The sequence below is a fragment of the Lissotriton vulgaris genome, chromosome 4_1 (genome assembly GCF_964263255.1).
Source record: "Lissotriton vulgaris chromosome 4_1, aLisVul1.2, whole genome shotgun sequence".
In the NCBI taxonomy this organism is placed as follows: Eukaryota; Metazoa; Chordata; class Amphibia; order Caudata; family Salamandridae; genus Lissotriton; species Lissotriton vulgaris.
The window spans coordinates 744689143-744710914 of record NC_141691.1 but is presented as its reverse complement, the minus strand read 5'-3'; the positions used below and the strand labels follow the sequence as shown (position 1 = coordinate 744710914).

The 21772-nt window shown below is 48.6% G+C and overlaps 1 protein-coding gene across 4 annotated transcripts in view; it reads left to right on the top strand.

The window, feature by feature from the left end:
- PRP4K (pre-mRNA processing factor kinase PRP4K) overlaps positions 1 to 21772 on the top strand; it is a 390098-nt gene that overhangs the window by 108341 nt on the left and 259985 nt on the right. For all 4 annotated transcript variants that reach the window (XR_015309884.1, XR_015309883.1, XR_015309882.1 and 1 more), the window contains exon 5: positions 6811 to 6892. Coding sequence is in view for 1 of the 4 variants with exons in the window: in XM_086965045.1 (XP_086821171.1) it covers positions 6811 to 6892 (82 nt within the window). In the remaining 3 variants the exon portion in view is untranslated. The remainder of the gene's footprint in view (positions 1 to 6810; positions 6893 to 21772) is intronic.

Below are 21772 nucleotides of genomic sequence, written 5' to 3'. Positions count from 1 at the left end.
TCTCACACACGCTCTCTCACACACGCTCTCTCACACACGCTCTCTCACACACGCTCTCTCACACACGCTCTCTCACACACGCTCTCTCACACACGCTCTCTCACACACGCTCTCTCACACACGCTCTCTCACACACGCTCTCTCACACACGCTCTCTCACACACGCTCTCACACACGCTCTCTCACACACGCTCTCTCACACGCTCTCACTCACACACACTCTCTCGCACTCTCTCTCACTCTCTCTCACTCTCTCTCACTCTCTCTCACTCTCACACTCTCTCTCACTCTCACACTCTCACTCTCTCACACTCTCACTCTCACACTCTCTCACACACACTCTCTCACACACACTCTCTCACACACACTCTCTCACACACTCTCTCACACACACTCTCTCACACACACTCTCACACTCTCACACACACACTCTCTCTCACACGCACACACACACACTCTTTCCCTCTCACACACACTCTCTCTCACACACACTCACACTCCCACACACTCTCTCTCTCTCTCACACACACACACACACACACTCTTTCTCACACACACACACTCTTTCTCTCTCACACACACACTCTCTTACACACACACACACACACACACACACACACACACACACACACACACACACACACACACACACACACACACACACACACACACACACACACACACACACACACTCTCTCTCTCACACACACACACACACTCTCTCACACACACTCTTTCTCTCACACACACACACACTCTCTCTCTCACACAGTACAGCCTTCTACCACCCTATCCACCACTCTATGCACCACCACTCTATGCACCACCACTCTATGCACCACCACTCTAGCGCACACACTCTAGCGCCACCACTCTAGCGCCACCACTCTAGCGCCACCACTTGATCGGCCACCACTCTAGCGCGCCCACTCTAGCGCCACCACTTGATCGGCCACCACTTGATCGGCAACCACTTGATCGGCAACCACTTGATCCGCCACCACTTGATCCGCCCACTGCTCGATCCACCAACCGCTCGATCCGCTCTATCCGCCCATCACTCGATCCAAATCCACCCTCCAACTCCAAAACCACCGTCCAACACCACCCTACAACTCCACCCTCCTAATGCACCCTCCAACTCCACCCTCCAAAACGACCCAACTCCACCCTCCAACTCCAACTCCACCCTCCAACTCCAACTCCACCCTACACCCTCCAACTCCACCCTACAACTCAAAATCCACCTTCCCACTCCACCCTCCAAATCCACCCTTCAAATCCACCCCAAATCTCACTGATCTGCTGCTCTCTTCCACATCGCATCCTTCTTTAACTTCCTTTTCTCTTCTCCTGTGCTGATCTGCTGTTCTCTTTCACCCGCCTCCTTCTCTAACTCCCTTTTCTCTTCTCCTGTGCTAAACTGCTGTTCTCTTTCACCCCACCCCCTTCTCTAACTCCCTGTTCTCTTCTATTCTCCCATACTAATCTACTGCTGTATTACACCGCCTAATTCTCTAACTCCCTGTTCTCTTTTGCTGTGCTGATCTGCTGCTCTTTTCCACATCACCTACTTCTCTAACTCCCTGTTCTCTTCTCTTCTCCTGTGCCGATCTGCTGTTCTCTTCCACCCGCCTCCTTCTTTAACTACCTGTTCTCTTCTCCTGTGCTGATCTGCTGCACTCTTCCACCCCACCTCCTTCTTTAACTCCCTGTTCTCTTCTCCTGTGCTGTTCTGCTGCACTCTTCCACCCGCATCCTTCTTTAACTCTACGTTCTCTTCTCCTGTGATAATCTTTAAGCTATCTTCCATCCGCCTTCTTCTCTAACTCCCTGTTCTCTTCTCCTGTGCTGATATGCTGTTCTCTTTCACCAGCCTCCTTCTCTAACTCCCTTTTCTCTTCTCCTGTGCTAAACTGCTGTTCTCTTCCACCCGCTTCCTTACTTAACTCCCTGTTCTCTTCTCATGTGCTGATCTGCTCCTCTTTTCCACCCACCTCCTTATTTACCTCCCATGTTCTCTTCTCCTGTGCTGATCTGCTGCTCTCTTCCACCCCGCCTCCTCCTTTAACTCCATGTTCTCTTCTCCAGTGCTGATCTGCTGCTCTCTTCCACACCGCCTCCTTCTTTAACTCCATGTTCTCTTCTCCTGTGCTGATCTGCTGCTCTCTTCTTCCCCGCCCCCCTCTCCAAAACCCTGTTCTCTTCTCCCATGCTGATCTGCTGTTCCCTTCCACCGCCTACTTCTCTAACTCCCTGTTCTCTTCTCTTCTCCTGTGCGCATCTGCTGCTCTCTTCCACCGCCTCCTTCTTTAACTCCCTGTTCTGTTCTCCCATCCTGATCTGCTGCTCTCTTCCACCCCGCCCCCTTCTCCAAAACCCTGTTCTCTTCTCCCGTTCTGATCTGCTGTTCCCTTCCACCGCCTACATCTCTAACTCCTTGTTCTCTTCTCCTGTGCTGAACTGCTGATCTCTTCAACATGCATCCTTCTTGAACTCCCTGTTCTCTTATAATATGCTGATCTGCTGCTCTCTTCCACATACATCCTTCTGTTACCGCACACTCACATACATACAACCATGCACGCACATGCATACAACCACACACATCTATCTATCGCCCTCACTCTATCTATCACCCTCACTCTATCTGTCGCCCTCACTCTATCTGTCGCCCTCACTCTATCTATCGCCCTCACTCTATCTATCGCCCTCACTCTATCTATCGCCCTCACTCTATCTATCGCCCTCACTCTATCTATCGCCCTCACTCTATCTATCGCCCTCACTCTATCTATCGCCCTCACTCTATCTATCGCCCTCACTCTATCTATCGCCCTCACTCTATCGATCGCCCTCACTCTATCGATCGCCCTCACTCTATCGATCGCCCTCACTCTATCGATCGCCCTCACTCTATCGATCGCCCTCACTCTATCGATCGCCCTCACTCTATCGATCGCCCTCACTCTATCGATCGCCCTCACTCTATCGATCGCCCTCACTCTGTCTATCTATCGCCCTCACTCTATCTATCGATCGCCCTCACTCTATCTATCGCCCTCACTCTATCTATCTATCGCCCTCACTCTATCTATCTATCGCCCTCACTCTATCTATCTATCGCCCTCACTCTATCTATCTATCGCCCTCACTCTATCTATCTATCGCCCTCACTCTATCTATCTATCGCCCTCACTCTATCTATCTATCGCCCTCACTCTGTCTATCTATCGCCCTCACTCTGTCTATCTATCGCCCTCACTCTGTCTATCTATCGCCCTCACTCTATCTATCGCCCTCACTCTATCTATCGCCCTCACTCTGTCTATCTATCGCCCTCACTCTGTCTATCTATCGCCCTCACTCTATCTATCTCTAGCAGTCCTCTTCCCCTCCGTTCAACGCTCATCAACGACTGGCTTTTGTTTGATGACATCACCTTTTTATCGTGCCTGAACAGTATTAGGTCAGGCTCCCCTCGGGACCCTGTGCCTATGAAAATCCTAAAACTGTTGGACCTCGAGCCACGGAGAGTCCTAATGAGACTTCTGAATACATCTCTTACATAGTCTATTGTGGCACAGGAGTGGAAGCATGCCATGGTCGTTCCCTTGTTGAAAAAGACCGGCGCGGACATCACTAACTTAGCCAATTTTAGGCCCATATCCCTGCTGCCTGCATGTTCTAAAATTTTGGAACGACATGTGAACACCCAGCTTAACTTGTTTGTCAAGAACGTGGGATATCTTCATCCGTCCCAATCCGGGTTTCGCGCTCATTATTCCAATGAATCCTCACTCCTCGGGGTAACGGAGAGGCTTCGGCACGGTATCGATCGCGGGGGAGACCTTTGCACTCATCCTTTTGGATTTGAGTGCAGCGTTCGATACCGTGTCTCATTCCGTTCTTCTTGACTCTCTCCGCTCCCTTGGTGTTGCTGGATCTGCTCTGGCCTGGATTGCCTCCTTTTTAGGTGGGCGCACCTTTCAGGGGTTTTCGACAGAAGCTGAATCTGCTGTCTATTCATCGGCATACGGCGTCCCCCAGGGGTCGATTCTCAGCCCTTTGCTGTTTAACATCTATATCAGACCCCTTGCTACCATCGTGGAGGACGCCGGTTTGACAATCTATTCGTATGCCGACGACACTCAGATTGTGTTCTCTCTCTCCAGCAGTGAGGGCCATGAGGTCTCTGCCTTGAAATATGGCCTGTCACGCGTTGCTGCTTGGATGCACCACCATCTGCTCAAGCTCAACGGTGACACGACCGAGGTTGTTATCTTGGGCAAGAATAAAGATCTGTGGGGCCCTCGGCATTGGCCCTGTGATATGGGTCCTCTGCCGAATCCAGCCCCCGTAGCCCGCAACCTCGGTTTCCTAATCGACGATAGGCTCTCTATGAGACAGCAGGTAAAAAAGGTCGCTGCAATCTGTTTCTCCACCTTAAGATGGTTGCAGAAGATCCTATGGATGCTACCCTGCTCCACTCGGAGAACTGTCGTCCAGGCTCTTGTGATCTCCCGCATTGACTATGGGAATGTGCTTTATCTTGGGGCCGATAAGGCCACAATAAATAAGCTTCAGGTGGTGCAAAACTCGTCAGCTCGTTTACTGTGTAATGTACCCCGGAGATCTTCCGCAGCTCAGGCTCTGCGTGACCTTCATTGGCTTAAGGTCCCGAACCGTGTAAAATTTAAAACCTTATGCCTTCTTTTTAAAATCCGGCAGGGTTCTGCTCCTAAATACCTGCAGAACCTGGTTCAAGTCTATAAGCCTGGTCGCACTTTAAGATCTTCCACTAGTGGCAATTTCCTGGTCCCCAGAATTAAACTGGCCAAAATGGGCGGCCACTCGTTTTCTTATCTTGGTCCAAAGATGTGGAATGCTCTTCCGTCGGCTCTGAAAGCCGAGACTGATCTCCTTCCTTTTCGAAAAAAACTGAAGACCCTTCTGTTTAATTGATCCCTCTGCACTGTTTGTTCTGGTTTGGGCCTTTTGCTGTTTTTTTTTTTTCTTTTATCTATCCCTGGCGCCGGGAAACCCATTGAGGGTAGCTGTGCGCAATACAAGTTTAAATAAATAAATAAATAAAATAAAATATCTATCGCCCTCACTCCATCTATCGACAACAACAGCATCACTCGGGGGCACCACAACATCACTATGCGCTACCACAGCATCACTTGTCGCCAACACAACATTACTCAGCGCAACCACAGTATCAATCTGTGCAAACATTCAACAACTTGTTCAAATATGTTCTCTCAATGTTTCCCAGCGTTATTACAAATGTCACAAAAAATATTGATATTTCACTTATGTTCTTATATTTTAGTCACGATAAAATACACTGAACATAATCTTCACAAAAGTTATTTACAAAAGTTTAAGCTATTGCCATTATTAATTACAATAACTTTTATTTAAGTATTAATTTTATTTTTAAAAACATTGTTATTTGTAAAAACAATACTTCTAAGTCACGTAAATACAAAACATGTTGCATTAAAAATGCTATAGGTGTCACATTGTCAAAAAATAAAAGTATTACCATTGTAAATGACAAAGCTATTAATTTCACAATTTTCAAAAATAACTCATAAATAATTAATTTGTCATGTACAGGACAAATAACTCAAACTTTCCTAATGCGAGACCTATTGCATTGCAAATGCTTGTTATGAATATAAACTCCTTATTGAGTTGTGTGCATCATTTATTGACTATTGTGTGCATTTTGCAGATGTCTAACGCTCCTCTCTGACAAGCCTAAGGCTGCTTGACTACAATACCACCTAGAAGAGCACCTTGGGATTGCTAGAGAAAGCCCCTGTCCACTCAGAAGGGAATACCTGGACTCTTTGCACTGTATTTCTCTTTTTGATATACTCTGTAAAGAGCCATCATCCTACATTACCCATCAAGGTAAAATCGACAGCCGGTCTAGTTTTGGCATGTTCTTTCCCCTTGCCTTATCACATAAAGCATAGGATATTTCTCATTCTTTATTAAAACTAGCAGTTTTAATGTTATAGTTTCTCTAATTGTGACAAAAGTACAATTGAGCTGTTCTGGTTGCTTGAGAAAGTGCATAGTGATAGTTATGCATTGTAAATGTGTTCTACAAAGAGGTTATCAGTACCTCTTATTTCGTATTCTAACGAGAGGTTGCCCACACCATTTAAACATGTACCCATCTCCACCCATGCCAATTATCTTTATCTTAATGTTACATGAAATTAATATTATTAGGATTTATTGAATATACTATATTTGTAATGTAGCTTTTCATATTAGCTCTTTTATTCTTGGTTCCTTGAAATGTACCCTTTTATGCTACTCTGGAAATGTTTTGACATACTGATCTTTCTAAAATTGTATTTCAATTATATTAATATTGTACTCTGAACTTATCTCCTGTGTGGATGCTTCTTTGCTATGACTACATTAAGACATTTTATGTTGAGAAGAGTAATTTTTGTAAATTTCCTCGAGTTGACACTTTGAGTGTTCTAAACGCTATATGCATTGTTACCTGAACAAAGTAACTGGTCCCAGTGGTCCTCTGCTATGAATCCAGAAGATTAAATCCATATTTCAACTGCTCGAGGGGAAGCTTGTGCATGTTTCAGGATCCTTCCTTACTCCCACACTATGTATACTAACCTTTGTGGTTTAGTATTTTATTTTCAATGGTACTTTATTTGACACATCAGCATTTTAGTCTGAACCGTTGACTAAATTAACACTGAATGTTTTCCATGGGCTCCTCTTTAACTTCTAAACCATTTTCATATTTTCTGGCAGTCTTGAAGACTTTGATGTGGAGGAAGAAGACGAGGAAGCTGTAATAGAGCAAAGGAGACTGCAGCGGCAGGCAATTGTTCAAGTATGTTATTTTATTAATGCATTTAATTTGTTTGTGATTCTGTAAAGGAAATTGAATATGTAGGTTACAGTGTTAGTCATCCTGAGTATCCATATTGTTATCCATGACAAATCAGCATATCATGATTTTTATTATTTATTTACAGAGAGCAGACTGACAATAATTACCATGCCTAATTTAGACAAGACAGTACATATGAATTGGAGCATTTGGTTGAAGATGTGGTCAGAGAAAATATGGATGGGGGCAATTAGTGATGTTATGTGACTGAACGTATTAACAGAATGTGCAGCAGTATCATTCTTCCAGAGGTATCAATAATGCTGCTGTTGCATATGATGCTGGTGCAGGTCGGGGACTTGTAATGTGTCTCTTATTGGTCGATATTGCGCTTCTTGAGGGCCCTTTTAAATTGGGGGGGGGGGGGGGGTAAACAGTCAATGGGCGATAAACTTCCAGTCCAGTGAGAGGATGTTTCCCTTCCATTGGACCGTTCCTAGTTTTGCTTGCTCCAACTGCTCCCCAATATGAGGCTGGAATCCTCAATATAAATATTGCATTGGCAGTGGCAGAATCCCAGTCATTTAATGCTGAAGTATGTGCAGCGTATCTGCCTCATTGCTTGACCTGCAAAGCAGCCAATGAGTTGGAGAGACTTGAAGCCACACTTTTTTCTTGATGTTTCCACATCAGAGGTTATCAGATTGGGACAGTTGGTGCTACAAAGCATTTTGATTTAAGCTGAACTTCATTTCTGCTTGTCAATTTTATTACTAGTTTTGCTGATTTTTCTTATTTCAGCATCTGCATGTCTGAAACACTCAATGCTGACAAGGGAATAGAAAAATTGTAAAAGCAGAGTTCGCAGTGCTGGTGGATTACTGTTTTTTGATTGGATTAGTGTAACGATCTGAAGGTCATTCACTGGTGCACAGGGGTGTGATAAGCAGTAGGAAGCTGGCTCTAAATATATTTTATCAAAAATAGATAGTGTGCACAGAGTCCATTGAGTCCCCAAAACTTTGGGAGAGATTGAATTAGATAATACCTTACTCTCAATGTGGTAGTTGCTGGGCTGAGCAGTTAGGCCTATCTGAGGGTAGTGTGAATGCATTTGGTGTGCATACTCATAAAAGTCAGGAACACACACTCAAGGACTGACTCCAGGCCAATGTTTGTAGGAAAATATTACTTTGTTTACTTTTATATCTATGAACCAAGTGGAACTCGTTTACAAGTAAGTACTTTTCATTTGCAATACTTTCAGATACTGCAAATAGATTTGTATAGCATCAATCAATTCCTCTGCATGTGCATGAAATGTTTTTCAGGACAGAAAAAGATTTTGTTTTCAGGATCACACTTAGTACAGTATGTGAGAAAGGGCCCTCTTTCTGCATGGTTTCCCCACTTTTTGCTGAATTGCTGATGTGCTTTGACTGAGTGTGCCCTGGGCTCCTGCTAACCAGGTACCCAGGGCCTATGTTCTTTCCCTAAACCTGCATTGAAGCCTAAACCCAATTGGCATCTCTGGACACAGGTCAGCCTCTGGTAAATGGGACCACAGGTACCCAGGGCACTATGACCAGAGAAGGCCTCTAAGGGCGGCAGCACTTATTGTGCCACCCTCAGAGGTCCTGTACCTTCACACCCACATTCTGCCTTTGCAAGCTGCGTGTTTTGGTGCAGAACAAAGTGAAGAGTCGACATAGCACACATCCCTGTGTGCCATGCCTACAACCCACTGTCCTGGCATAGATCAGTCACCCCTCTAGCTGGGTGCACTATACCAGTGGTGAGGGTACCGGTCCATGAGCCTTGTCCCCTACAGTGTTGAAGTCCATTCTGAGATATTGTAAGTGCAGTGCTGCCATTAAGAGTATATGGTGCTGGGAGTTTGTCATTACGAACTCCATAGCACCATAATGGCTACACTGAAAACTGAGTAGTTAGGTATCAAAAGTCTCAGCACAGTAAACCCACACTGATGCCACTGTGGGATTTAATGAAAAATGCACACAGAGAGCATCTTAGAGATGCCCCCTGCAAACTAACCTATCACTAGTGTCCAGGCTGAGTGGCTGCTTTCAGCTGCCTCCACCAGACATGTTTTTGGACCCCTGGGTCGAGAGCCTGCTGCTCTCAGGGGCCTTAAACAATGCACATCCTGGGATGAGTGCCAAGCCTCCTCCCCCAGGATGGGCAGGGTTCACGATGGGGAAGCTTGAAAGGCTTGTCGCCTTTGTGAGCTTCCCCCGGCCACTTTCTGCTTTCAGCAACTGGTCCACACTGGTTCTGGCCCCCGCTTTGGGCGGTAGAACCGGCAGAAAAAACAAGTGAGGAAGAAATTAAATGAAAAGGGCATTTGTAAAGCGCATGGCTCCCAGGAGGCTTCCCAGCGCTAGGCATGACCGATTAACAAGTGGAGTAGATATTATTTAGGGAACTGAACGGTTTTTAGTTGTTTACGGAAGGCAGGATGGCTAAGCTCTTTCCGTAGGTGGAGTGGCAGTGAATTCCACAGTTTTCCGGCATTCACAGAAAAAAATCTGCCGCCACTTCTAGCTCGCCAAATACTAGGTATATCAATTAGGTTGAGTTCGTCCGACCAAAGCATTCTCTTCGCTTTGTACAGGAGAATCATGGCTGAAATAAGGGGAGGCCCCATTCACTGCAAGGATCTGTGGACAATGCAGAGGGACTTAAAGGTAATTTGTTCCTTCACTGGTAGCCAATGCAGGCCGCGGAGGACCTGTTTTGCGGACAGGAACTTAGATGTTCCAGAGAGTGGTCTAGCTGCGCAGTTTTAGACGGTCTGCAGTTTAATTACTGAGATCGGGGCTCCTAAGTAGAGCGCTTTACCATAATCCAGTCTTGAAAGCACGAGGGATTGAACCATGGTTTTCTTGGCTTGGGGGAGGAGAGAGGTGTGTCCACCTCTGCCAACTCCACCCCTCAGGTGGGGGACGCGAGGTGAAGCACAACTCTCAGTCCCTGCCATCTTGGAGATGGGGGGAGTCAGCCAACCATGGAAAGGCTTACGCCCCCCCTCACTCTGGAGGGTGGCATAATAGGGGGTGTACCCACCCAGGGAAGGGACCCATTAGTCCCAACCTTTTACCTACCTGTAACACCTCTAAATCTAGTATTATGGGGCACCCCTGAACCTTGCTTCCTCAGGCCAGAAGAAACTACAAGAAAAGAATAAGGACTGAACAGCCGTGCCAAAGCTAACGAGAGAAAGACGCCCACTGACTTTTCTCCAGCCCTGCCGGCCTGTCTCCACCTCGTACCTTCTCCTGCGAAAACCTGGTGTGTCCTGCAGCCAGCAACCTCAAAAACCCCGGAGGACCTGCCTGCCTTCAACCACAAAGACTGTGTCTCCCGTGAACACCGGATTGGTTTATCGCCAACCTCTGGCTTTGGGCCGGACACCGCAAATTCGTCCCAGTCTGCACCCACCCTCCACGACCAGAGCTGGAGTGGGCGAACACCACGAGGAGGTCTCCCCGGCTATCTTGAACCGAGACCCGGCAACCCCTGACTTTCCTCAAACCTCCAGCCAACGTTAGCAGCCTAAATCCGGAAGGTCCCCCAACCGTGACCAGGAGCTGGTAGAAAGATCCTAAAAGGCACTCTGCACTCGACGCCCCATGTCCTTGGGTGGCCTAACCGACGGTGCCTAATCAACCCCCAAATTACCTCTCGGCGTGATGGTGCACCCAGAAGACCTTCATTCCTGTGCCTTCAGTACCTTTGTAAACTGGAGGTTCCCTGTTGCAAACAGGGTGCCCAATGCCGAAATCGCACCCTGCACCTGGCTGCCCTAGTGCCGCTGGGGGTGCGCCTTTTGTGCCACTTTGTTTCCCCATTTGCCTTAAGCTAAAGTCCAGGAGCTTTGCTCCCACAACCAAGTGGCCTGCTCTTCAGCAGCCACCAGCCGGAGGCACTCTGTCCCTCATTTGATAACATTGGGCCTCAGCTCTCTGCACTCGGTCGCCGTAGTGCCGCTGAGGGTGTAACAAGAGTGTATCCCTGACCCTGGGGGACTCCTAAGTCTACCCTCAGAACCTCAACTCTCACTTTCTCACTCTCCGCGTATGTTGATATTATCAGATTATATGTAAGAAAGCGAATACCCCTATAGCTGTGGTATTCACGCAACGCACAGGCAAGCGGCTCTGCCACCAGTGCATATAGGATAGGAGAAAGGGAGCACCCCTCTCTCGTGCCTCTCCCTATCAAAATGGGGTCTGTGGTTAGAGACCCAATACGTATACGTGCCGTCGGAGAGTAATATAAGCTAGCAGTTGCAAGAACAGTTCCCCCACACCCATGCGCCAAGAACCTGTCTCAGGAGAGGCCATTTAACAGAGTCGAAGGCCTTTTCCATATCTAGAAAGACCGCGATCGCAGGAACTTCAGGGCGAGTACGTTGAAACGCTGCAAAGACCATTCGGAGATTATTCGTGGGGTTACGAGTGGGAACAAATCCAGCCTGTTCCGGGGCAACCAAGGAGGCCACCATGGGGCTAAGACGGTTGGAAATCAATTTGGCTAAAATGTTTGCGTCTACATTTAGTAGCGACAGGGGGCGGTATGAGACGCAATCCCCCGGGTCTTTTCCAGGCTTAAGTATGGCAACCAATGTAGCCTCGCGTAGGGTGGGTTGCATACACACACGCTCTAGTCAAGGCAATCCGCTCTGCCGCCTGCGCAGAATTCCGATTCAATCTCGCAGTCTCCACAACCGTACTCAATGTTACCACAGCATACGCAGTCGTCACATAACCATTCGGCAACTGAAAACACGACCCATCCACATACAGGGTCCCATCGGGGCTTTCCAATGGAGTATTTTTCAGGTCCACACGACCTTTTGTTTCCTGCTCAGTTCGTAAGTAGCAATCATGAGGTGCTACTTCGTCTGATTCCATACTGATTGGCAACAAAGTCGCCGGGTTCAGGACATTACAGCGTTTTATTTGAATGTGACTTGCCAAAAGCGTCAACTCATAACCAGACAACCTTGCACTCGTCAGATGTTGAGTTTTCGTACGATTCAAGAGAGTGTCAACTGCGTGCGGAACCATCACCGTGAGCATATTATCCATGACCAATCCTGCAGATTGTCGGATGGACACCGCAGCTGCCGCTGTTGCTCTCAAACAACTCGGCAATGCTCTAGCTACTGGGTCCAAGGTCGAGGAAAAATATGCACATGGACGCTGCTTACCACCATATTGTTGCGTTAAGACACTCCACGCACAACCTTCCCTCTCGTGAACGTATAGTGTAAACGGCTTACTGTAGTCAGGGGTACCTAACACAGGGGCCGAACACAACGCATCACGTAGTTCAGAAAAACTTTTCTGACATTCTTCCGTCCATGGTAAAGGAGTTGGAACATCCTTGCACGTAAGAGCCACCAATGGTTTCGCTAGCAATGAAAAATTTGGGATCCATTGCCTGCAGTATGACGTGATACCTAAAAAGGCACGCACATCTCTCTGAGTTGTTGGCACAGTCATTCGAGCAATCGCTGCAATTCTCTCTGGGGTCAACCTTCTTCCCTCCTTTGACAATAAGTGACCTAGATAGGTTACTTCTTGGCAACAATATTGCAGTTTAGAAGGTGACACCTTGTGATGTAAGTCACAGAGATGCTGCAACAACGACACCGTAGCAAGTTTGCAAATGTCCTGAGTATCCGCAGCCACCATTAAGTCATCGACATATAGGATCAAGGCCGCACCGGCCGGCAACACAAACGCATCAAGTTGACTCTTCAAGGCTTGGCTGTATATCGATGGACTTTCACAGTAGCCCTGAGGAGCGCGTTTAAACCTAAAGCTACGGCCACCAAGAGAGAAACCGAAAAGGTCCCTACTCTCCTCAGCAATCGGAATGCTGAAGAAAGCATTCTTCAGATCGATCACCGAGAACCAAGATGCAGAGGCTGGAATCAGAGTCAGTAGAGCCGTTATATCGGGCATCACAGGGAACTGAGGAATCACAATTTTATTCACCTCCAGTAAATCGATGACAAAACGATAAACAGAAGGCTTTGATGGATCGGTGCGCTTCAGAATGGGCAGCACAGGGCTATTGCACACGTTTCCCCGAGTCTCCTCGATAACATCTTTCTCAATCAAATCGTAGATGATTGCTAACAGCGCTCGCTCACCATCAAGGGAGATACGATACTGGGGAATACGTGGCAAACGCACATTGGATTTCAGATGAACAACATAAGGGGAGATATCAAGCAGGCCCACGTCATTGGGACCCGTTGCCCACAAAGATGCAGGAAGAGAACTCAATTCCGGTGGGAGCTTGTCGATGGACAAGTACATAGGAGAGATAACTTTCTCACCCAATGTAAGCTTTACTCCCGCAGGAGAACAATACAAAGTCGCATACAGACGTTTCAGCAAATCCAGTCCCAAGAGATTTTCACCACAACCAGTAGTTAAAATCAAAGGAGCTTTCAGCTCACGAGGCCCAATTGCAAGGGGCAAAGGGCGCGAAACCGGATTGCTAACAGGGGCGCCAGAGAATCCAACGGAAACATTTGTTAAGCCAGACAAAGGTGCGCATGGGAGTTTCGAATGCATGATGGAACTTTTCGCTGCACCAGTGTCCAACAGAAAAGGCTCAACAACGCCCGAGGTGGCAACTGCGACGTAAGACCCTCTCTGATCAACCGGAACTGATACTACTCCCTCTCCTTGTCTATGGCTGTCCTAGTAATTACCGTCGTCAGTGCCCTGATCGACGTAATAATCGTCCACATTGTACTGTGCAGATCTGCCTTGCGACGATCCGCGCTGATCGAAACAGTTGTTAAAATCAGAAGAATTATTAGAACGATCATTTTGAGCACTGCGACCTCTACCACGCGAGGCCTGTTGAGGACCACTACGACCTCCTCTAGATGAATTACCACTATTTAGATCACGCAAAACTGGACAATCGAATTTCAAATGACCCTCTCCCCTACAATAGGCACACTGATTGTACCCCAACGTAGATCTCTGCGAAGGGGAGTCATTTCGTGATTGCAACCTATTCGACTGAGACTGCGATCTATTCCGCTGTTGCGAATCATTCTGATTCGAGCGTGGAGGATACGCTTGTTGCAACAACACTTTAGTTTTGAGCTCTTTCGTTTTTTTGTCAGCACGATCATTTTCCTCTTTCTCCCTATTCTCATAATATTGGGCCGTAGCCAATATCTGAGCAGAAGTGGAAACAGCCCACTCACTCTCTGAATTCCTTAATTTGTTGCTTAAGTCCGGCAACAAATTAGACACAAATTTGTCCACGAACAACCTCTGACCTCCCTCAGTGCCCATATCCTGACCACTATGATCAATGAACGCCTCTTCAAATCTCGTAAAGAAATCGGAGACACTCTCGTCCTTCTTTTGATTGCAAGCAGACAACTTGTCCCAGTTTACTTTCATAGCTGGCATAAGCGTCTTCATAAGAGTTATTATTCTCTGAGGGAGATTAGCAATCAACTGTTCGGGCTTAGTCCCACCGACTTGCAAGGCATCCGCAGCAAGAAGTGCAGCCCAGTCACCGCCTAATTCTGCCGCATGGTCTTCCCGACGAATCTTTGCCCATACCGGTTGTGGTACGACATTGCCAAATAGCATATCAATGTCAGCAAGATTCATTATCGTAGCATCCACGAGCTGCGACAATTCTTTATAGTACCCTGCAGGGTTTTTGCGAGGGTCAGGCAAAGATTGCTTTACCTGCAAAACTTCTGACCGTTTCCACGGAAGATGTATCCACACTCTCTGGAAATACGGCGGAATAATGGGATTAGCATTAGGATTGCCAGGCATCCACACCGGTGGAACTTCGCGCATGGGATACTGACCAGGCGCTGCTGGCGGTTCATCAATGTCTTCTAAAAACAATGCCCAAGGCATTATAGAAGGACGAAAAGATAGCAACTGCTCGACAGCACGTCGAACATTGCTACCCACCATTATTCCGCTCGCAATCTGGAGCTGAAGATTAGTTAGAGCAGCCAATACATCATCGGACGCATCAGCCGATATTTGATCACGTAAAAGCTTGCACATTTCCTCAAACACGAACCTCTGTGTCGGTTCGTTGAATTGGGAGAACGTATCAAGCACCACACGTGGAGGATTCCTAAGGGGGTATCTATTCCAACCCATCGCCATATTATATAGCGAGTCACGTTCCCTACTACCAGGAAGCTGACTTCGCCTTTGGGGACCATCAGAACCAGCGGACTCAAGAATCGGTCCAAGAGAAGTGAAGAAGTTAGCAGCAACAGAAGGGACACGACGTCGAGCAGATGGGGTAGTAGAGTAACACAACGGGGTAACAAGAGAAGTGTCAGGAACAGAAGGGACAGCAGGAGTAACCAGAACAGTAGAAACAGCGGGAGCAGGAGTATGAGGAAGTACAAGCGGGGGAGCAGTAGGGACAGGAGCAGGTAAGGGAGCGGGAACAGGTTGAAGAACGGGAACAGGTTGGGGAACAGGAACAGGGGCAGGTTGAGGAACAGGGACAGGGGGAACCACAGGAACTGCGGTACCCTGTGCATACGGAGGTGGTGACTTCAAGAGATAGGACAACAAGGGGTCCTCTACTACTTCCTCCGTCTTATCCGTACCCGTCGGTAAAGCGGGGTAACATTTATCGACAGTCATGCGCTGCAATCTATCAAAAACTTCCTTTTCCTTTTCCTCCTTATCGCGCTGGAATTGCTCTGCGTTTCTTACCGTTGTAACAATTCCTTCTCTCTTATTACGTTTAATCTGTTTGATTTTTTTCCGCTTGGCTTCTTTACGCCACAACCGAAAGGAATCAAACATGGCCGGCCTTGCTTTCCTTTGGAACAATTTAGCTTCAAGATTATCTAAAATCGGGGCCTCAAAACTACCATGAGGTGGCCAACTAAGGACGCCGTCTTTTTTAGTGTAACGAACCCAACACTCATTGAATGTAATTGGACCCAAACCGTGTCGACTGTACAACTCGTAAGTTGGAGTTCCAACCGGAGGTATCGGACACGAGTCCTCCAGTCGGGAATCCGCACCACAACCTTTAAAGCAACTGAACAAAGTACTACGGCCAGGCATCGTGCACACTAACCGAGTATCCCAAACGTCAAGGGTTATAGGATTACAATGTCCCTGCAAAAAGCAAAAACCCTCGGTTTTTGGCGACTGCAGACGTCAAATATCACATTGTATCCTGAGAATCACTCCTGAGGCGGAAGCCGGGAGTAGCTAATTTTAAAAATTGTGATCGTTTTACAGTGTATCTTCGCTCTCTGATCGTGTCCTGCCGCCATTCCCTGCTCGAGGGACCCGCCAGACACGCCCACTGCGGCTGGCCACGCCCCCCCCTCCCAGTTTTGTATAAATTGAGCGCCAAAGCGCCAGCGCTTAATTGTATCCTGAGAATCACTCCTGAGGCCGAAGCCGGGAGTAGCTAATTTTAAAAATTGTGATCGTTTTACAGTGTATTGTTGTGATTTTAATACTCCTGCACTAAAAACAACTCTTGGCATCACCTGTCTGGAGCGTAGCGGCAGACAGCTTGTTGCTTCGCTCTCTGATTGCGTCCTGCCGCCATTCCCTGCTCGAGGGACCCGCCAGACACGCCCACTGCGGCTGGCCACGCCCCCCCCCCCCCCCCTCCCAGTTTTGTATAAATTGAGCGCCAAAGCGCCAGCGCTTCATTGTGTCCTGAGAATCACTCCTGAGGCGGAAGCCGGGAGTAGCTAATTTTAAAAATTGTGATCGTTTTACAGTGTATTTGTTGTGATTTTAATACTCCTGAACTAAAAACAACTCTTGCCATCACCTGTCTGGAGCGTAGCGGCAGACAGCTTGTTGCTTCGCTCTCTGATCGCGTCCTGCCGCCATTCCCTGCTCGAGGGACCCGCCAGACACGCCCACTGCGGCTGGCCACGCCCCCCCTCCCAGTTTTGTATAAATTGAGCGCCAAAGCGCCAGCGCTTCATTGTATCCTGAGAATCACTCCTGAGGCGGAAGCCGGGAGTAGCTAATTTTAAAAATTGTGATCGTTTTACAGTGTATTTGTTGTGATTTCAATACTCCTGCACTAAAAACAACTCTTGGCATCACCTGTCTGGAGCGTAGCGGCAGACAGCTTGTTGCTTCGCTCTCTGATCGCGTCCTGCCGCCATTCCCTGCTCGAGGGACCCGCCAGACACGCCCACTGCGGCTGGCCACGCCCCCCTCCCAGTTTTGTATAAATTGAGCGCCAAAGCGCCAGCGCTTCATTGTATCCTGAGAATCACTCCTGAGGCGGAAGCCGGGAGTAGCTAATTTTAAAAATTGTGATCGTTTTACAGTGTATTTGTTGTGATTTTAATACTCCTGCACTAAAAACAACTCTTGGCATCACCTGTCTGGAGCGTAGCGGCAGACAGCTTGTTGCTTCGCTCTCTGATCGCGTCCTGCCGCCATTCCCTGCTCGAGGGACCCGCCAGACACGCCCTCTGCGGCTGGCCACGCCCCCCTCCTACGCACCGACCTCCACTACAAATCATGAGTTCTTGCAGGAAGCGCAGCGGCCGAGCGCAGCGGGCGCGACGAATGCGCGCCGAAGGCGCGCATAAGGCAAGCTCGTCTGCGATCGTCCGCGCCTCGGCAGCGCCCGGAGCGACCCCCGAGGCTCCTGTCCCCCTGTCCACCACTAGCCCTCCGCTTCTGGCGCGCGAGTCTTTACTCCGTCTCAGAGACTTCGCTCATGAAGGCCATCTGTCCTTCTCAGACACCGCCTATCCTCTGCACGACTTTGCCTGCAAAGGTTTACTGTCGGGTGGCCTGCTGAACGTCAGGTCATTGCCTAAACACGCTAACGAAATCTCTCAGCTTATCGACAATCACCATCTTGACGCTCTATTCCTGACGGAGACCTGGACCCACTCCGATTGTAATATAGAATTGGTTTGGGCTTGTCCACAAGACTTTAAAATCCTGCATCTCCCTAGACCTAAGGGTCGGGGTGGTGGAGTCGGTATAATATATAGAGCCTCCTGGTCCATAAAAACCCTTGATATGGACCCAGTGGCCGGTACGGAAATACTTGGACTCTCAATCGACTGCCACTCCGGAACAACTTTCACTGCTGTGATTTGTTACCGCCCACCGGGAGCCTTCAACTCCACTCAGCAGCAGTCGCTCCTCACCACCCTTACCAATATGGCTACCTCTCATAATAAGTTGATCGTTTTGGGCGATTTTAACCTATGGCCTAATGGCAGCCTAGACTCCGCTCTCAACAATCTTCTACTTTCCTGTGAAGGTATGGGACTTTCCCAGCTGGTCAATAAACCCACACACTCCGCAGGGCACCAGCTCGATCTAATCTTCTCCTCTCCCCAGCTAGTATTCCTGAGCGACATTCTGCCTATGTGCTGGACCGACCATGCGCTTATTAAATTTCACATAGCCGGCAGCAGGGCCAGCAGACCGTCACTCAGCTCCGGCCCCGATTTTTTGTATAGAGACTGGAAAGCTCTGGATAAACTAAAACTGACCGGCCCGGTTTTTGAGGTGGAAGACAGCTTTTCCATCGCTCAGTCGGTAGAGGACAACTATCTGTCCCTCTGCACAAGGATCTCCAACATCTCCGAACGCCTCGTCCCTCAGAAAAAGGGCAAACCAAAGAGACGAGTACCTGCCCCATGGTTCGACGACTCATTGAGAGCACTCAAATTAGCCTGCAGACAAGCAGAGAGAAGATGGAGGCAAGGCTATTCTGACACCAACAAAACTCTTCGGAAAGATAACCTCCGGGCGTACAAAACTGCCATTGCCCAAAATAAGGCCAACTATTACTGTTCCACCATTACCAATGCCACCAATAGTTCGAAAAGTATTTTCCAGATACTTAAAAACTTAACCCATCCAGACTGTGTCACTTCTACGCAGCCCCCCACCCAAGCCCTCTGTGATAATCTTGCAGCATTCTTTATCAACAAAATAAACACCATCATTCAAAACCTGAAAACACCCCCCTCTCTGGGAGCCCCCAACACTCAGGGACCCAGCACCAGCTCTCAAAACTTGACGCCTCTAGGCTCCGGCCTGACGGCCAGACTACGGGAATTTCCTCCTATCTCGGTCTCCGAGTTCGAAAGACTGGCGCTTGGAATTACCTCGGGTTCCCCGCTCGACCCCCTGCCTCCAAAAATTTGGAAAAGTTTTGGAACTGAACTTTTTGGCACCATGCGCCAAATATGCAACCAGTCCTTGCACAGTGGTTATGTCCCAACCTCGTGGAAACAGGCGCTTGTCACCCCACTCCTAAAAAAACCCTCCCTGAGTCCAGATTGTCTATCTAACTATCGACCCATCTCCCTACTACCATTTCCAGCGAAAGTCTCTGAACGATGGGTCAGTTCTTGCCTCTCCCATCACCTAGAACAGAACAACTTTCTAGACGATCACCAGTTCGGATTCCGTCCTGCCCACGGCACCGAAACAGCGGTCTTGACAGCCATGGAGGACCTTCGCATGCGTGCAGACAGGGGCCAGCCAGTAGCACTGATACTGCTGGACCTGTCTGCCGCATTCGATACGGTCAACCACAGAACGCTGCTGCAGAGACTAGGTGAAGCAGGTGTGGATGGCACAGCGTTGCTCTGGTTTCACTCCTACCTGCGGGACAGGAGACAGGCTGTCTCCCTCCCCCCATTCCAATCCACCTTCGCACCGGTGCCTCAGGGAGTTCCCCAGGGCTCCTCCATCAGCCCCATTCTTTTTAACGTGTACCTCATCCCGCTGATCACGTTAATTAAGTATTTTGGGATAAAAACGATCAACTACGCTGATGACACGCAGCTCATACTCTCTTGGGAAGGAGAAGACTCCACTCCTTTAACCACCTTCCACGACTGTTTAAGAGAGACGGCTGGGTGGCTCCACAGAAACTCCCTCCAATTCAATTCCTCCAAAACAGAGGTTCTGTTCTGTGCTGGCACCAATATACCCCGCCAGTTTCTGAGTGAATTCTGGCCTCCAGAGACTAGAGACAAACCTCTGCCAGTCTCCTCGGTCCGCAACCTGGGAGCCATGCTCAATAACAAGCTGAGTATGGAAACCCAGGTAGCAAAAACAGTGGGGATCTGTACAGCCCTGCTACGCTCCCTGCGTAAAATCATGCCACTTCTCCCTGCACAAGCCCGGGCGTCGATAGTCAGGTGTACAATACTTAGTCGCCTTGACTATTGTAACGCCCTGCTCCTTGAGTCTCCAGTCACGCTGACGGACCGACTTCAAAGAATTCAATCTGCCGCCGCCAAGCTGGCTCTTGGTTGGACGAGAAGGTCTTCGGCCACAGCAGCCCTGGCCGAGCTACATTGGCTACCCTTAAAGCAGCGTGTGGCATTCAAGTCCCTCTGCATTGTCTTTAAGGCTCTGCATGGACTCGGGCCCAGACCCCTGCAAGCTTTGTTTCTGTGGTACATTCCCACCAGAGACTTACGATCATCCTCAGCCTGTCTGGTAAAGGTGCCCAGATTCAACAAAGCCAGAACCGGGGGCAGATCCTTCAGGGTCGCAGCGGCCAAGTTATGGAACAGCTTGCCCATTGACATACGCCAGATCTCACAACTTCTTCCATTTAGGAAGCGCATCAAGACCTGGCTTTTCCCCTAAAATTCTACCCGCCTGCTAGTTACTCTGGTCTATCCTCAGCAGAGTATTCTCCAGCGCCAGGAAGCCTGCAAGGTATCAGCCGCGCTTTATAAATACTCAAAATAAAAATAAAATAAGAACAAAATACCAAGAACCACAAATGCAATGGAACCATGCAACAACTAAGCACCCACAACAAAGGACTCTGGGAGCGACCCACAAATACTTAACTCAAAGATCAGTGGCGTCACCAGGAAGACCCGTCAATCGTCTCGCTGTACCAAAGTCTACGCCAGGCGCCAAAACAGGTCTACAGTCAGGGCAGCAGTCCGTCGCAGCCGCCAGGAGGCGGGGATCTTCGCGGGAAAAGTCGTCGGGCCACTTGTTTCGACAACAGGATCGATGAAGCGGGGTGCACCTTCCCTCGGAGATTTCACACGAAGTTCCTCACGATCGTCGGGCTTTGGACCGGTACCACTGATGCAGCCCCACGTTGGGCGCCAACTGAAGGACTGGGTTTTTCTAAGACCCAGCGGTGCCAGGGATAACACCTAAAACCTTCGTGGGTAACCTGTTCCGGCGTACAAATGACAGAGACACGGAACACTTCCTTCGGCGTCAAAGATTCGAGGTTTATTACTGCAGGGAACACAGAAGTCACGAGAAGTACATAGCATGTAAGTTCACGGAGACTGCTTCAAATTGCATCTGTGGATCGCTCTTCTTATACCGTTTTTGAGCATAGAATAACATGGTGCACAAAGGATTACAACCTGGTTCCCATCGTAAAGATCATAAGGGGTCGCTTTCATGTATTCAGGGCCCGGAACATAATTACAGTAGCATTTGGCAGTTCCCAACTATAAAAGTACATCTTCCCACCATTAGTACATTCCGTTCGGCAGTAAACGAATCAAGGAAGAGACAGAAACAGGTGCAGAGGAAGACGAGGACAGTGAACAGATCGGAGAGGGTGTAAAAGGGGTGGTATCAGGAAACACGAGTTGCAGGCATCAAAGGGGACGTGCCTAATGAATGCACAACTGAGACAATAGACCGGCATGGCAAGATGAGCCTCGAGCGGGGCCATCTGCCTTACAGTGTCATCCCCCTCATCATAAAGACACCTTCAAAGGAAACGTGTCTTCCGCAAGAGTTTGGGAATCCCAGGGTCGCAAAGCGGACAGCGTCCGTTCGCTGGCTACTTAAG